Source organism: Limulus polyphemus, unplaced genomic scaffold, assembly GCF_000517525.1.
Source record: "Limulus polyphemus unplaced genomic scaffold, Limulus_polyphemus-2.1.2 Scaffold740, whole genome shotgun sequence".
Lineage (NCBI taxonomy): Eukaryota > Metazoa > Arthropoda > Merostomata > Xiphosura > Limulidae > Limulus > Limulus polyphemus.
The window spans coordinates 300,136-318,880 of record NW_013666350.1 but is presented as its reverse complement, the minus strand read 5'-3'; the positions used below and the strand labels follow the sequence as shown (position 1 = coordinate 318,880).

The following is an 18,745-nucleotide window of genomic DNA, read 5'->3' as shown; positions in this document are numbered from 1 at the left end:
AAGGAGCAATAATAATTAATAAACATCAACCAACAAAACCACACAACTCTTTAATTACAACTGTTTGAAATAAACAGTTCTACATGAAAATATTTACCTTCTTTTTATGTTACTTTATTACTTGATATGCTTCTTATTAATTAGCTTTAATTTTTTAATCGTTGTAGTAAACTGCCCAAGATGAATTACGTATAATCCAAAATGTCCAATAAAATGTTCATCATTGCTATCGTCTTTACTTTTGGGAACATATTTTGTTTGCCAACAAATGATTCAATCGCCAAACGTTCACAGCTTTTTTTTTTCTCAAATAATTGGAAAGAAATTGTTTATTTGTTTTAGAGCAAAGGCACATTGGGCTATCTGCTGTGTCCACAACGAGGGACGAAAGAAATTGTACAGATATATTACAAGTGAGCGGAATTTTCAAATAAAAAACTTAACTAGAGATTAAAATTGTTCTTACTCCATCTCCGATATTAATCTATTTAGTTCAAGATTTCTGAGTTATTTGTTCAAATCATGCATATATAGACAATATACGACATAATGTAATTTAGCAATTTTACAAATTCATAGCTAAAATATAAATTTTTAATTTTAATGAAACAAACATAGGTCTGAATTTGGCAAGATGTTGAAATATTCTACATTTTTAAATGCATATTTATACAAAAGCATATATAGTTAGTAAGTTATACGTAAACGATACTATAATATTGTTGTATGTATGAATCTAAATAATGTGCAACATTAACGGCAAAATATGTGCTATCACCTAAAGTAATCTCGAGAAATTGTATATCTCCATATATATAATAATCGGAGTTTGTTACTCGCGGTGGACTGAGCACATATACCTTTGTGTTTTACAAACCAACAAATAAAAACACTGTGAAATACGTAATCACTTTTTTTTCTTGTGTAACTAAATTTTATATACTGTGTGGCCAACATAACACGTACCTTAACAAAAATTATTAAAGGCAACTGTGGCTTAAGAGGCTACAAGTTCTAACATACAGAAAAATGTGAAAAAAACCTACTTCTGAGGAAGGGTCCGGAAGTAGGAGTCAGCAGAGAAAAACCACTTGAGGGAAGGTTGTTCTTGAAAATCTGAGTTAACTGTTGGTCAACCTCTAAGTTCGTTGTCGTGTTGAGACTCTGGCGTAAGAGCTCATAAGGCGAAACGACATCGTGTAATAATTCATGTAACTGAGTCATGGGAGAATGGTAGTGCAAGGTTTCCTCCCCGAAATAACTGTCATTACACCAAATACGAACCGATATCATTGACGACGTAGAAACGAACATAGCTGAAAGAACAGTGTCAATAAATATATTACTCAAGCAAAAAAAAAATCGGAATATACTGAGTTAAAATTAGTCTTGAAATTTAGTAACAAAATGAAAATTTACTTGCTTATAAAAATATTTACGTAACTGGAAATGTTCTATTTGAAAATGTTACATAGAATGCTTAGTTTTGCGTTTGGTACATTGAACTTTGACTAATCAGATACTCACCTGGAACATGAAAGTGAAACGTGAATGGATTTCGGCGGTTTGCTTTTACTTCTTGTTGTTTGTCGTTATTTTTCAGAATAACTCTGATGTAATGGTCTTCCTGTACAGGTGAGTTTAAGACTACGGAAACTTCTCTGGACTTCTGGTAAGGATTTAATGAAAAGAAAATACTGGTAGCAAACATATACATTGATATCCAATAACTAGTCCTAAGCTATATTTACTGGTAGTGTGTGGAAACTTCATTTCTAAGGATTGAGCTTATTTGTTTAACTTATACACATTTTATCTGTGTGAGCTGGTTTGTTTTAATCAGCTCAATATATCAAATGCTCGTTCATTTACTAAATGTTCGCTGATTTAAATTGTATCTAATACTTCTAAGTAACTGAACGACAATTACAATCATTACGTGTGACTAAAAACAATCGATTTTAACTCTATCCCTTGATCGTTCAATACACAGTTACTTAAACTGAATAACATTTTCGCAATAAATCTTAAGGGTACAGGTTGGTCCTGTGTCAGAACTCTATATTTCTGAGCTCCGGCCCTGCATGGCAAGGTGGTTAGGGTCGCTTGACTCGCAATGTGAGGGTCGCGGGTTCGAATCCCCGTCTCACAAAACATGCTCGTCCTTTCAGCCTTGGGGTCGTTATAATGTGACGCTCAACTCCACTATTTGTTGGTAAAAGAACAGCCAAGAGTTGGCGTGGGTGGTGATAACTAGCTGCCTTCCCTTTAGTCTTTCACTGCTACATTAGGGATGGCTAGCGCAGATAGCCCTCGTGTAGCTTTGTGCGAAATGAAAACCAAACCAAAGTTTCTGAGCTGGTGAGCCTGGTTCGACATCACAAAATATTCCTCGCGCTTTAAGTTGTGGGTGCGTTATCAGAGTAACACTCAATAACTTAACCTGGATAATGGGTGGTAGGGTGTTGCCATCTGGCCGCCTTCCCTCTGGTCAGTAGTTCAAAATTAAGGACGACGGCTGGTAACCTTAGTAATTTCTTATAATATAATATCTTATAGCGGTGGAGCAAGATGTGGTCTAGTGATTAATGTGCCGAGCTGTGGATCTCAAGGTCCAAAGTCCGAACCGCGATATTCCGCTAAACACGCTCCTTGGGGAAGCTATATTAGGAAGCGAGTGCTATTGGCTGGTTTTCTTCTCTCTGGTCAGTTGTTTTAAATTAGGGGTGGTTGTGTATGGATTTTAGGGGTCTTTGATCCGATTCTTTCGCCATGTGTCGCATAAGGTACTGTTCAGGTTGAAAATACCACTTCCTTACATCTTTGTTTTTGCAAAGTATAATATATATATATATATGTATATTTAATAGTATTCACAACTTACAGCCAAAAGAAGCAATTTTGATATAGTCTTTATGAAACATCTAATATTACCTATTCACATATTTCGTGACAAAACAATAAGCTCAAGGATAAAAAAAAGGTTACATTTAACACGAGTTGACCTATTCGCTATAAAATTGAAATTAATGATCTAATACAAGTCCTATTTAAAATAAAACTCAATAAGCTTATAAATGTATCAAGGAGTACGTTCACCTTATATGTTATTTGTAAAGATCATCGTGTGATGCTGTTGATTAAACTCGCCCCATAGAGTGAAGAGACATTGCTTACGTCAGGGGTTTAATTTAAAATGGCGTCCAATTTTTGCACCTGACATTGGCTGTATAGTACAACATTAATTGTACAGTACAAAAAGTTGAATTGATGGTGCATGCATGCCAAACTTTACACACTTTTATTGTAAAAATTAAAGGATAAAGGTCAATAGCATGAATTATATATATAAATAAAATGATAACAAAAACTCAAAAGAAAGACATTACGTAGTGCAAATAACTTGTGCGTTAAAGGTTAATATATTCTACAACAAACTTTTGCACATTTAGTTGTTTGGTGAATGAGTAGGTGTATAGCGCTTTAGTGGCGTAGAAGCTACTTTTCAACTCCTACAGTGTACAGGTTCATTTGCATATCTTTATCTTGATTGTGTTGACGTCATAACTTGTTAAAGCATTTATATATACAGACAGGAAGGTATGTCAAATATTACGGTTTCATTGGTTTCTTTTATAGGAGCTAGCCACTTCTTTTTACAGAGGACCGTATTGAAGACGTCAAAACTCTTAATACCGATATATAAATATATATATTGTCTCCGAAATGTGAGGTTTCCTAAAAACCTTAAGTTACATTCAACTATTTCACAACTAGTCTGTTATCTGTGTTTTTATTTAGTTTTTTGTGGTACGTGACATAGAAAGCGTACTTGATTTAGCAATAAATTAATAATCGTTTGAACAAGTTCTTTCAAGTTGATATGAACTCCGCTGAACGTGACGTTATCAAAGGATTCCTTTTTAAATGTGACATTTGTAAAGCAAGTGCTTCTATTGTTTCACGTTGTCAAGTAAAAGAACTTAGCATACTACAATGGGTAGTGCTCACCGTACAGTCGACAATTTAGTTTTCCTTACTAAACATGCTCCGATCTATAATGTAAAATTTTAATGTTTAAGTTTTCTTAATGAACAAGTCAAATTTATGACATTATAACAGCTTTCATAAACCGCCTTCACGTTTATTTTATGGCCTTATTATTTTTAAATCAAAAATTTATATACAAACACACACGTTTATATATAAATGTAAAATAAAATATAATATAATTTGAAATATAAACTTAGAATGTCATTAATCACGACATTAATATAGAATACTTATTATTCTGTACCCTATGCTTTAATACTAACTCTACAGTTGCTTTATAAACTATATTACCTCGTGAATTACATTAGGCCACAATTCAAAGCGGAGCTCTTGCATCCGTTCACTCTGATCTGTTCCTTGTTTCAAGATTAGGCTGACAGTTTTAATAATATTACGTACATATATCTCCTCTGGTTTTGGTACTTTTAGTCGAGTCCACAAATCAAAGGTCACTAGTGACTTCTTATGGTGGAAATTTATGTCATGATCTTTAAGTCCACACAACACAGCGACAGTCTGAGAAGGTTTCAGGAGGGATGTCAACTGAGAAGCTTTGGGCATATCCTCCAGAAAATCCAAGAAGGTTTGAGACATTATGATTAGCACTACCTGGGCTTTACTCAAATTCAGCACACAAGATTCAGAAAGAGGGAAAAACAAGCATTCAATACGCATTTGATACACTTTCAGGAACGGATCTAAAACATGATGCAAACAGTCCGACAAATAATCGCCCCACTCTTCAACGTCATTGCAAAACACAATGGTAACGTCTGGAGGATCCATGGTAACTGAAATGAGGGGTAAAGGATAAAACATACATATTTCTGGAATTAATTTATTTCAGAGATTAGAAACTACATATAAATTGAGAACAAACATTGCTGCTGCTAAAACACGACCCATTCTTTGGGGCTGTGGGTACGCTAAAACAGTGACGGTCAAATCACACTATCTGATCAAATCAAAGTAGCCCAAGAGTTAGCGAGGGGTGATGTTGGTTAACTGTTTTCTATCTATATTATTAGTTCCAAATTATGGACAAAATTGTGTAACTTTCTAAATCAACCAGGAGATGACTGATTTGCGTCTAAACAAATATTTGATAATTTTAGGAAGAGTTAAATACTGAATTTGTTTCAATGAAATATTTTAAGCACCAATGATTTTTATTTTATATTTTTGCAGAATGAGATGTGTTTTGTTTAAGTTGATAACAGAGAACAACAATAGAAGGTTTAAAAACAACGTCTTTCCTACTGTATTTGCTGTCTATACATACGTATGTGTTTTGATAATAAAAGTTTCATTAATAATTGTGCGATAAAGTTTGAGCCCGTATGATTCTCAAAGACACTTTCGGAAAGGAAATAGAATTAATAACGATATTCGATCATACCATATGATTTTATACAATCATTACTTTAATATAAACATATTATATATATTACTCATATTACTTATGACATCTATAATTTAAGCTGTTTCAAAAAACGAAAAAAAAGTTAAGCACCATTTTACTATCTTTTGTCAGAAATGGTAGTTTAGGGTTAGCCAAGGCAGAATGGCGCCTACGAAATATCATGGCCTGCACTTTGCTTTTATTTTCAGAAATAGGAAATAACTATAAAAAATATCTAGCATAATACATATAAGTCTGCATGTTTTATTTGTTTGTTTCTTTGTAGTTAAGCACAAAGCTACACAATGGGGTATTAGTGTTGTGCCCACTACGGGTATCGAAACCCGATTTCTAACGTTATAAATCCGCAGACTTACCGTTGTGGCACTGGGGGCACCTGAATGGAAAATACAATAAAGAATATGTAAAGCTAAATAATTTTTGTTAAAAACCATAGTTATTTCAATTATTCTACTTAGGTTTATTTAGTTTATTATCCGCAAGTTAACACTATGAATTATTTAGTTTTAGTGTGAGCAAAATCTCGTTGAATATAGTGCTCCTCATGAACAATGACATTAGGGGTTAACAATGAGGAAGCGTTTGTAGAAACACACAAAAAAAAATCCGTTTTTTCTCAAATCACAAATTTAAATATACTATAATACGTGTGTGGCTCTACAAGTGTTTTAATCCAGTTTATGATTTATCTGTTAAACATATGATTTGAAAAGTCTTCAAAAATAATCCCAACTGGCCATCCAACTCACAGAATACAAGAGAACGGTTTAATCCGACGTGCTACACGTTTTAGGATTACGTGAAACTTGAATAAAATGTCCACGTTAAATAATCTACAAGTGATTTAGTAGAGAATAAGAGAGTCATTTGGGAGTCAGGCCTGTCCTTAGTGACCTTTAGTTCATTAGAATCGTAGGGTCTCAACAACAGATTAGGGAAAATGTTTGTATTCATTAACATAAAAAAATGTGACATAATTAACGAAAAGTGTAATACGTTTAACAACACTGAGGTTCTTCTGCTTTTAAATAGGTCCATGCTACCTTTATTTCACAAGAGAATTCATATCAATTAATGTTATATAAGCCGTAGCCATATACCAATTAGACCATAAACATATGGCTAAGCTATGCTACATTTAAAGAAATCTAAAAATATCCAGCGTATGAAAATACAGATTTTGTATACATTAATAAATTATTAAAATCATTTCTCTTTTACCAACCGAGGAAGCTTTACTGAAGAAGTGAAACGCCATGGATTTCTTTATGTTGCCCAAGAGAAGTAGAAGCTTTTCCTCGTTTTATTTATCTTGCTCAGATTCTTATTTTTTTATCATTATTAGGAGACTGAATAAACGTCTGACTCTATTCACAGAACTGTCTGGTTCTCCAACCTCTGCACCTGACCAGTTAAGTTATAAATATTTAAAGTAAAATGCAACAATCAAAGCAAATTAGGAAGCCTTAAAATTAAACAGAAAAACAATGACAGTACTCACACATCTAAGCCAACGAGTATGCTTTTTCCTTTTACCAACAACAGACCTGTGTCGTTGCTGTTCACTCACTCAAGGACTAGTTATGAGCTCGTCTATACTTACGAGTGTTGCAATGTTATGTGGTGAAACCTGTGTAATGAATAATAAGCAAATGGGGAACTTCAGTAAAATTTCAGAGTAATCCTGTCACTTTTTTTACGATTCAAGAATGCGCGGAATACTTCGTAGCTGTTTGTACATTTTTTACAGTGTTTTCCAAACCCTTAGTAACTCACAAGTACATTTTCTTTAAAAAGGAAAATGTTCTGCTATATTATATTTCGTCATTTTGGGTTTGAATGTTCTGATCCTATTGCCTTCGCATAATAAAATCAACGTCATGAAAACATTTCTAGAATAATGAATATTAATACAAGTTACTTTTGAAAGCATAAAAACTTGAAATACCATAACAAGTTTATCGTGAAACCTGTTATACTAGCAAAATGTAGGCCAGAAAAGACTGCTTCACTCGACTTATAGTCTAGATTCTCGATTGTTCAAACGTTTGAAAATTGAATACAGTACTAGTGAAATGAATGGCTTTTTCGTTTTGAGTTTCAAATGCTTGTGCTCACAGCGTTCACATGTTTCTGAGGAAACCCATATTTTTATATTACTGGTGGCGCACTTGAAATATTCGGATAAAAAGTAACCAAGAATGTTTTCCCTTCTTAATACGATATAGTTTTGCGTATTAGGTTTTAAACTCCCTGTACATTCAAGGTTTCAAAGTACACTTAAGGGGGAGGGGGGAGCAGGAAAAACTTATTCCAACCATGTTAAAATAATAACCTTCACGTACATTATTCTCAAAAGCCTTTCAAAATAAACACTTAAAATTTTCACTTGCTACATTTAGCTGTGTTTTGTACTAGTTTAACTTACAAATTACAGAATTGTTTTTACAACGTTCATTATCGGCGGAGTCTAGTTATTACATTCTATATAATTTTAAGTTTTCACCTGTTACAATACTGAGTGTAAAGAACTGACCATAACATTAGGAACAATCACCCATTACTTTTGTAATATACACAGAGTACCTCAGCTGTAATTGACGGGTTTAATTACAATATTGATTGTATTTTTATAACATATTCCCGTGTAATTCATTTATCATTAAGAACCGAGTAATTGAGAAAGTCAGCGACCCATAAGCAATTTGTTGCATAAATAGTTTAGTTTGTTTGTTTCTTTGAAGTTAAGCACAAAACTACACAATGGGCTATCTGTGCTCTGCCCACCACGGGTATTGAAACCTGGTTTCTATCGTTGTAAATCCGCAGACATGCCGCTATGCCACTGGGGGACAAATAGTTTAGAAAAATGTGTTTAAAAAGCCGAAGGGGGTCGATATTGATAAACCTGGGGCTAAGCAGTATTTGCTTGATAACATGACAATTATATTTATTATTCAAGTAAATGCCCCTCACTGGTACAGCGGTATGTCTGCAGACTTACAACGCTATAAACCGTGTTTCGATACCCGTGGTGGGCAGAGCACAGATAGCCCATTATGTAGCTTTGTGCTTAAATTCAAAACAAACAATTCACGCAAATGCATCTAAAAGCATAGAGAATTTTCGTTGTTTAGAAACAATATATATATTATTTGGAAATATTTCCAGAAATAATTATAATGCTGTTTAATTTTCAATAAGAAGCAATGAAAACGCGTAGTATAAACTTAAGTTTCTATTTTCATTGGCTCCTGAGGAAAGTTTACCTAAAGTTGATTATCTTAACATTGGTAGAATAGACACTTCTTGTTTCTCTCAATCTTTGAGGTATATTGGTAGCTTGCTTGACCTCATTATTAAGGTCTATTATACTCTCAGAACGGGACCTATTCCCCCAGATTGTCACCTCAGTATCAAACACGTATGTTACACATGACTTCACGCATGGGCTGGACCTAAGTTGCTGACATAACTTGGTACTGGGTTAGAAAAAGTCTAATAACCAGTTCAATTGATTTGTTTAAAAAATAAGATATCACTAGCTGTTATCTCCAGAATGCATAGCTTAGTAACAAGATAAATGATGTAATGCTGATAGGTACAATTTTACACATCACTTTGGAGCCGTTATTTAGATACTTCTGCCATTTTATAAGTACAAACCAAGCAGTCGATTCTGAGGGCCTCCAAACCTCAATGTATTCCAATATAAAACGTAGAAACTTTAAACGCAGATATAATTATATTGACTGATTCCTGATATATTTATGCTAGTTTTCACATATATTCGGAGATACAATCCTGAGAGACCCAGAAATCTCATGAGAGGTCAAATATGATAAAAACCTGAATTCTGATGATTGTTTAGGATTGCTTCTTATATGTTAATAGCAGTGTTTAAGGAAATTAATTTAATCAGACCTAAGACTTGACCCCCTAAAAGAAACATATTTGACCTCCCACTTTTAGGGCATGATCACAATAAAATGTCAGGTCGTCTTGTCAAAAATTGTGGAGTAGGTTCAAAAATAGTGTAAAAAAACAACAACAAGAAAAAAACAACACAAAAAACAAAACAATTACAACAACAACAAAACATATATACGTAGGTACAATTGAGAATTACTATATAGATAAAACCGGCCTCCAGTGCCACAGCGGTATGTCTGCGGAATTACAATGCTAGAAACCGGATTTCGATACCCGTGGTGGGCAAAGCTCAGATAGTGTAGTTTTGTGGTTAACTACAAACGAACAAGGTAAAACCGTAAAATAGATTTAGTAATATATATATATATAAAAATCCAAACTTGAAAAAGGGAAAGATCGCTGTGATACTTGTAAGATGTAGTGACCAAGATAGAAATCCTACAATAGGCAACGAGCTGGTTTTTTCAATAACATATTCATGTAAAGTATTGTTTAAAAAAAATCTGCGAAATATATTTATAAAAAATACTTTACGATTTTATTAAGACTTTTTCCCTTATTCAATTTTTGGCTGATGCAACCGTACTCTATATTTATACGAGGCACACATGTGCTTATAAGACTTGTTTTAGAACTTTATAAATACATTAATCAAGATAAAAAAATATCTGACGATTGCGTCATTTGACAATTAGCCAAGTGTTTTTGGTCATATTCTAGTACTTGTTAACATTCGATCGAAGTAAGATAAATGGTAGTCATAAGTATGTTAGAAGTTTGTAAAAAGAAAAGAAAATCTTATTCTCGGGCTCTTATCTGTACTGTGAGGTTGGGTGGGGGTATAAAAAGCTGCTGTCCTACGCCGGATGTGTATATATATATAGTTACGGTTGTCTAGTCTGTCATCACTAAAGTGATACTGTCAGTTCGAATAAATGGAATGAATCCCCAACCTTACTCAGAATGACGGAAAAAGGGAGCACATGAATTCATGGCGAATGTTTTCTTAGATAACAGCTTCAGATAATTTTCGTCTCATTTTAACTACCTCTACAAGAGCAGTTTGTTTCAGAACAAAACAGCAATGGGCTATCTTCATTTAACTTTTGGATCACATTTCGCTTATTATTGCTGCAATGAAATTACTCCTAATATTCATTTTACCACAGGAAAATAACTAGGGCATTCGTTATCAGGAATTAAAAAATAAACAGCTTTAAATAACAGATTTACATAGCCCTTAACTCGTTAATGTTAGTCGTTTCCGAACAATAAGCATTTAAAATGTACTATGATACTTTTCTAAAATGTTATGAATTCTTGCTTTGACTTGTTGATTTTCAGTAACATTCGATAACTGAATTATTCTTAAACATTATTTGATTCGATAATATATATACAAAAGTGGTTTTTGTCAAGCTTCAAGAATTATGAGATTTTCTAATTTGTATGTGCATTAAAGAATCGATTCATGTTCAACAAGAATTTAAATACAGAATGATCCTTATTGTAATAGTTCAAAGCAATACTTTCTTAAAAGCTAGAGACACAGTGTAAACATACCCATAATCAATTCCTAGTTTGCACATAAAAGATCTAATGTTCTCCTTTCGAAAATCTGTGTACTATATTCGTAATATGTTTAAACAATTTTAAATTATCAAAAAAAAAATATTTTGTTTGATGTATACGTATTTATGTATGGAATTCACATCAAAATTAAAAGCAGGAACAACTTTTCTTTTCAATTTTGAATTTTTGCACAAGTTGTCTTGATTGAATTTTCGTAAATAATTTACTTCATTTGATCGATAGAGGGCGCAAAAGTACAGTGGGACAGTATTCTTTGCACTGTGTTGAGAACTTATTTTTTTAAACGTGGAAATAATTCTTCATTTAACTTTCACCTGGTGTAGGTTTCAAGCCGAAACAATTGATGTAATATATATCTGTGTATGAAGGATTTAAGGGCTATAAAGTCAGAAAATTGATACAATATGTTTATTACTAATTCAGAGGACTTTGAATGTTATGTATTTTGTTTGATGTTAGTCTTTCCATGTTCTCATAATTTGGAATGTTATAAAATTTATTGTTATGAATATGCTTTCGTTCTCGGTTTTGTCCATTAGAAACAAAACAGTAACGTGCATGTTCGGAAAAGCAGTTGCTTGATCTGGAGTAGGTAAATGACATTCCATAGTTTCGAGTTTTCGAAATTTATCGGTGTTTAAGCTATATAGGTTAAGCATTTGCTACACTTATTTTATTTTTGATTAAAATAAGAAACAAATGTCCACATACACTTAAAGTCTTGCTAGCTCCTGAGCAAAACAGATTTAACTTTATTTTGTGATAATATCTGTTGTTTATCTGGTTAAGTTAGGAAGGCTCCGTACTGGTTAAAACTCAAGTCCCTATTAGATTATAACACGAACATTGTTGTTTGATACAAAATGGTGTTCTTGTTTTTAACAGTTCCTTCACATCTAGTTTTTCGTTATGAAGAAAACACGGACATTTCTTTTATGTGCTTCTAATGTTAGCAAGTAACTGGATAACAAATCTTGGTAACCTAGCGTCGAGAGCCAGCCCAGGCCCCGGGATCAGTAATATCATCGGGCCCCCCTTTCATTTTATTTATTAACTTTTGCTGATTTTTCATAAAAGAAATTTAGGTGAAAAATTTCTTCATGAATCCATGAAAAAGCAGTAGCCATTTTAGCTAATTAAGTATTATGCATTTCTAGTGACCTTTGGAATATTCCACAGACCCCGGGTTCCGGGGCAGCTGCCTCCCTTTCCCCCACCCTCTTGTCAGCCCTGATCTAGCGGCATGTTTAGAGAACCAAACTATTAAAAACTGTTCTTCTGAATGCCTTCGCGTTTGATCTATTTTGTCCGAAATGTATCTCAAAAGCAGAAAGATACGTCTTGAAAAACTTAGAGGCATTTACTTGAGATCTGGCTCACAAATCTGTTTATGTTAGTTCAACATAACTATCAAATTTAATCTCATTGTTTTTCAACAAAACAAACTAAGTCTGTTTGGATGTAAATAATGATATTTAAAGCCACGTGAAACCTTCTGGTGATTCATTCCTGGAAATACGATCCGAAAGAATGAAGTCACCGAAAATAGAAGTCGACACGCTTCTCCAAAACTTCGCGTGGACTAAGACACGCTAGCCTGTACGAATTTCAACCTTATAGGTATACACCTCCTTTCAGCAAAGGTATGCAAACTTTCGGCTCAATCTTACTAGAAACTTAGAAGGAAAATAAATATGTTCTTTGAAAGGTGCTTGTTTATCTTTTCGCAGTTGTTTAACAAAAATAATTAAATCTTATACCGGAAAGAACAACATTGCACCGAGGGAGAAGCTAATAAAACGTGTTTTTCTAAGTTTTTGGAGGAATGTTGGGCTTTACTGGTTTATACTTTTCTTGGAAATTTTTGGCAAGACGTGTTCATTGGGAAAAGGCCAACTACGGTTCATCTAAATATCTGAATGATTCAGCTTTCAATTTGTTTTTGACTAAAATGTAAATCTTCTTTTAAGCTCTACTAATCTCTTTATTTGTCAAATACCCTTAGTAATAGGAATGTTAGTTGTCCATCATTTCGTTTTTTGACAGGTGCACTTTTCTGTTCCAGTTTCTAAGGAAATTGTTATGCTTCTAGATCAAGCACTCCAGACACTAGTATATACTGAGAAACGTTTGAAAATTTGCTACAGGTCTATGTCGTTTCCATTAAAATCATATGATTACGAAGGGTGAATGCTGAAGAGCTACCAAAATGTATCTGGAAAATAGAGAATCAAAGCCTTTCATTGAGGAAAGCCATCGGTGTTACATTAATATAAGACTAGACGTTTTATGGATTAGTCTAGCCTTAGCAATTTTGATAAAAATAAACGGGTTGCTCCACCATTTTCTGGAGCAGTTTGGTGTAGGCCTAGCTTCCCAAGTTTTCGTTAATCAACAAACAATCATAATTACAATATCACTGATGACAAACGCAAATATTTTCCGAAGCTGATATAGTATATTTTTATTGCTCGCCAAAAGCAAAGAGCACCATTTTACGGAAAAAATACGTGAAAATTTTCAAATAACTTTATACTTTTTTACAAAGACATTTTACAGAGAGTAATTTCCAAATTATTGTTTGTATTTATAGAATATATTTGGAATAAAAATGTCAGCTTTTGTTTTAATAATGCTGCAGCTGAAAAGAAAATTGACACTAGTCACCCAAAAGACATTTAAACATACCAAAAATAAAGAAATAGAGTATTTGTTTCATAGCAACGATTACGGAAATTTCGTATATTGAAATATGTTCATGCGCTCTGAAATAACTAAGTGTTGTCATATTGGTATACAAATGATATAAACTGGGTATGTTATTGAATTTTCTCATTTTATTTTAAAAAAATGACATAAGTTGAGATCGATTATCCTTTAATTTTAAAGCTAAATCATGGATTTCTGCTAGCTAATATGTAAATCTTTACAGTTTGTATAGCATGTAACTTTACACTACATCATATAACCTATTTCACTGATTTGAATGAATCCCAAGATGGAAACAGATTAGTTAGGTTGGAAATTAGGTAACGTCCAGGAAGATTCATCACCTAGGATTTTACTAAAAAACTAGCATAGAAATGTCTAAAGAGCTGCCAAACACTTAAGATAACAAATAAAAACATAAGCTTTGAAATAAAAAACAAACAATTATTTTTATTCTTATTTAACCACCGATTCCTAAACTGTACCTTATAACATTATGAGATTATTTTTAACATTTTTTTTTTAAATATTTGGGTTCCGGTCAGTTTGGATTTAGTCCAGACCTATATATTCTGCTGGCATGATATTTGGTTAATCTTAGAAAACTTGCGTCACACTCGAAGAAGGTTTGTACACGCCCCAACGAAGTACATTCCACGAGATTTTTTAACAGACCCCGAAAAACGAAGGTCCGTAATCAGCTAAGTCTGGAAAGCTGCAATCTCCACTCAGAGTAGGTATAAGCGTTTACGAACGAACGAGAAACTTGCGTTCGCTGAACTTCTATTTTCAACAAAGACTGGACACACTAGCCTGTGTTACATCTAATTTCTTACCTCAAAATGTCGTTCCAAAGACCATTTCTGGTTTCCATGAAGCGACCTGATCCACAGCAGGCGTGGGGATTCCGAGTCGTAGGAGGAAGAAACCAGAATCATCCCGTGATGATACTAAAGGTTTGATTCTTGTATTTTACATTCAACATTTTACTTTTGAACAACTTTAAATTGTTTGTAAAATTAATTCTGTTTTATCCAGTTGATGTTTAAGAACAATTTCGGTTTTTTTCGTCTGTCCATTGCCTCAAATCTGACCTACAATTTTATATAGTGGAATTTATGTGATATTAAAATGTGGAGGTTGGATGAAATACCTCAGGTTATAGATGGGCTCAACAAATGGAAGTGCTAATAACGACTTTATTTCATTACCCTCTGAAATTAAATATGTAGAAAGTAATTATTCTTTATTACACAAACTTAATAACTAGGATACAACATAATTAAAACATACGTTCTAAAACTGCCTGCGAAAACTTTCTGGCACAGATAAAGAAACCGTATTATAATACCAAACAACAAAAAAAGTATTTGTAAAAAAGATGTTTGATAAATCTGAAAGATGTCGTGTTAAGCAAATTAATATTACTTATCTCTACACCTGCATGTAACAACTAAATTTCTGATGAACTACTCAGTAAGTGCATCGTTTTTGCATGATACATTATTACTTCTTCTGGTGTTATCCCCCAGTGAGACATCGGTAAGTTTACGGATTTACAACGCTAAAATCAGGGGTTCGATTCTCCTCGGTGGGCACAGCAGATAGCCTGATGTGGCTTCGCTATAAAACACTCCTCTGGCGTCAGATATGTGTAACAAAAGCTTAAAACAAACCAGCCTATTATGAAACCACTCAACATGATAAATATCTTACTTATTCTGTGGTTAATAACACAATTTTCTCTGACAATACAGATTTTCGCGAGCTGATCTACGTTTGGTATTCGAGAGAGAGCTGTGGAGTCGATCAAGTATTTGAAAAATTAAAACTGTATAATTTCCAACCCTATTCTTTCCCTCTCGTCATCTAAGTTACTAATGCTAAACTAGTCGAGCTATCAAATTAAGTAATAAAGTCACTAGATTATGTCGATGTAGTTCGCGAGGTGTTCTGCAACTGAAAGAGTTTGTTTGTTTGTTATTAAGTACAAAGCTACACATTGGGCTATCTGTGTTCTGCCCACCACGGCTATCGAAACCCAGTACCGCTGTGTCATTGGGTGGGGGCTGCAACTGAAAGATCGACCGTGCACAGTATTATTTCGTTTTATTAACATTCGACCTTCAAAGAGTCCCGCTCTTAAGATCTCACAAGGAAAGTACACATTAAAAATGATATTATCGTGTAGTTCACGTTCTCAAGTTTCCTAAGAACAAAGCAAAAACACGATTGTATATGTAAATAAATATAGAGGGGAAATGCATTGATAAAATTATTTAAATCTATTTAAGAAATTATATGGTAATAAACACGGAAGATAGAATATCAACATAGTGGCTCTTCTTACCGCTGAAGGCTGATACGCTAAAAAGCAGGTTTCGATACTCGCGATGGGCAGAGCGCAAATATACTGTGTAGCTTTTCGTTTAAACGCAAAAAAACAAACGAACAATCAAAATAGTGACAAACTTAAGTGTACAAAAAAGTATTTGTTTTTATTAGTAACATAAGCATCAATCTAAAAAGATAACTTTTAATTATCTGTTATTCAGGTCTTAACAAAACGGCCCGGCATGGCCAGGTGGTTAGGGTGCTCGAGTCGCAATCTGTGGGTCATGAGTTCGAATCCCCGTCTCACCAAACATGCTCGCCCTTTCAGCCGTGGGGGCGTTATAATGTGACGAACAATCCCACTATTCGTTGGTAAAAGAGTAGCCCAAGAGTTGGCGGTGGGTGGTGATGCCTTCTCTCTAATCTTACACTGAAAAATTAGGGACGGCTAGCGCAGATAGCCCTCGTGTAGCTTTGCGCGAAATTCAAAAACAAACAGACTTCACGCTTTTTACTTATTATTATTATTATTATCGGCTAAATATATAGCTGTTGTAGACTGTACAATCCAAAGAGGGTTTGAGAAGAATGTTGGGAGAATATTAATAGCCACTTATAGATTGAAAACGTTGAGAGGAATAAGTTCGGTGATGATACATTACTTCTATTTTTGGTTGTGTACTGGGGGGCGGGGGTAAGGGAATATTTACAGAGTGACCTTCATGTAATGGCACAAACGCATTGACTGACTCATGTTGTATTTTAGTCGTCGTGTTTAACTTCCTAATCTAATTCTTTTTTGTGCCACTTTTTTCTTTTTTGTTCCCAGAAAACAACTGCACGTGAGACATACCTAAACCTTGACACATGTAATGCTGCGTAATAACCAACCGGATTGGCAGATACACGATGAAAAGAAGTGTATCACAATACAAGTTTACGAGACCATGTCTCACTACACGGTTGTTACGAAACAGGTGCATGCACATAGTTTGTAAACTTTGTTTGTTTGTTGTTAAGCGAAAAGCTACGCAATGGGCTGTCTGTGCTGTGCCCACAAAGGGTAATGAAACCCGATTTTTATCGTTATAAGCTCGCAGACTATTTGTATACAACAGCAGTAAGCCAATTGTACTATAAAATTTGATATGCTTTCCGATACTTTATAATTATACTCAAAATCATGAAGACTATTATGTACAAAATGAATATAATTTCACTAAAAAAGATTAAAATCACAATTAAAACAACAACAACAAAAAGCATATAAACGTATGCGAATTGAAACTAATAAATGTAAAAATGTAAAAAATAGAATATAAAATTAGAGGAACAAATGATCTAACTTTTTAAAGCACATTGATCAATGATTACATAAAATCACAATGATATATATATATACAATAAATATTTTAAGCATATTCGTATTGTTCACTTGTAGGGTAAATGCTTATATAGAATTACGTGAAATTAACAGCTGGTTTACAATGATTTCTGTATTGTTTCATATTCAGAAGCAGAATACAGCTGATCTGAATAAAACGTTATAATACGCGTTTGTTTAACTTAATTTTATTTAATATTTCATGTAATTAAAGTTAGACGAATACAGATATCATATTTTAATCGAGTTAAATAACATAATATGCCGTGTATGTATAGTGATTTAAGTTAATAGATGTCACTACTGTGAACATTGCGGTTGTTCTTTCTTAACGTGATTTTACCATTTCTTGCTCCTCAGGTAGCTCCGGGTAGCATGGCCGAGCAGGCGGGCTTGCTCAAGGGAGATGAGGTGATACAGGTTGGGCATGTAAATTTGCAAGACATGACACATGACGAAGTGCAGGAAGCTATTCAAAAATGTGGAAACCGATTAGAAATGTTTGTAATAAGGTACATTTTTATCTTTGTAAAATTTTTAAAAAATCACTGAATCGTTCTTACGATGCTGGACGCAATGTGAAAATGATAATGTTAATATCTCGCAATTCAATTGCCTTGTAACCGTTTAGTTGATGACCAGGAGAGGATCTGTCGGAGCGCAAAATGAAAACAAAACCAATATTAATTTATAACTTTTTTTTTACAGATGGAATCATTAATACACAAAATCTGAACTAAAATGAAATACAGATGTTGCATCTTTAAGATAACAAAAGGAGATGAGACTATTATATGTATATAAATATATGATAAAAACTTGTGACGTCGAGCCTATAACTGTGCACAAATCAAATCTTAGGCTAAATACCACTTGCAAACATCTTGGCACAACTTACCTATTCATTTAGATACCGTTATATGAGATATTAACAAATGTCTATGAGTAAATAATAGTTCTTTGATAGATATCAAACGTTTGTTTAAATAGGTGAGACTGTTGATCAAGAGATGGGTTGTTTTAGACGATACGTCTACATCGATTCGAAATGTCTGCTCGCTCTTCCCAAAGGTGAAGAAAAAGGCTTAATATTCATCAGCATCATCGCACTCACAGGGGGCGGGGGGACAAGCTGGTAACTTATCCCGGGTCAAGGCATTTAGGTCGACTCGGATAACATAACGCGTCACGTGCTCACATGTATAGACCATCCCGATCAAGTTAGTGGGCATAACTCTTGGGTAGACATCCGCGTTCTGATTTACGCTGAGAAGAGGATTATTTATTGTCCGCGAACAAAAAAAAAAAAAAAAAAA

At 33.8% G+C, this 18,745-nt stretch overlaps 2 protein-coding genes across 6 annotated transcripts in view; one reads left to right on the top strand and one right to left on the bottom strand.

The window, feature by feature from the left end:
• LOC106460279 (phosphoinositide 3-kinase adapter protein 1-like) overlaps positions 1–7,055 on the bottom strand; it is a 45,245-nt gene extending 38,190 nt beyond the window's left edge. For all 4 annotated transcript variants that reach the window (XR_002610730.1, XM_013919968.2, XM_022386957.1 and 1 more), the window contains exons 1-4: positions 6,978–7,055; positions 4,345–4,844; positions 1,528–1,669; positions 1,047–1,316 (exon numbers count right to left, since the gene is read on the bottom strand). Coding sequence is in view for 3 of the 4 variants with exons in the window: in XM_013919968.2 (XP_013775422.1) it covers positions 1,047–1,316; positions 1,528–1,669; positions 4,345–4,844; positions 6,978–6,981 (916 nt within the window). In the remaining variant the exon portion in view is untranslated. The remainder of the gene's footprint in view (positions 1–1,046; positions 1,317–1,527; positions 1,670–4,344; positions 4,845–6,977) is intronic.
• Positions 7,056–12,518: 5,463 nt separating this feature from the next.
• The window catches only part of LOC106460286 (adhesive plaque matrix protein-like), a 16,634-nt gene continuing 10,407 nt past the window's right edge, over positions 12,519–18,745 (top strand). The window contains exons 1-2 of one of the 2 annotated variants that reach the window (XM_022386959.1): positions 12,519–12,645; positions 17,790–17,941. In XM_022386959.1, the coding sequence (XP_022242667.1) occupies positions 17,805–17,941 (137 nt within the window). In that variant the 5' untranslated portion in view covers positions 12,519–12,645; positions 17,790–17,804. Of the gene's footprint in view, positions 12,646–14,408; positions 14,668–17,789; positions 17,942–18,745 lie in introns of those variants that run through there. The other variant, XM_013919974.2, reaches the window with a different exon arrangement.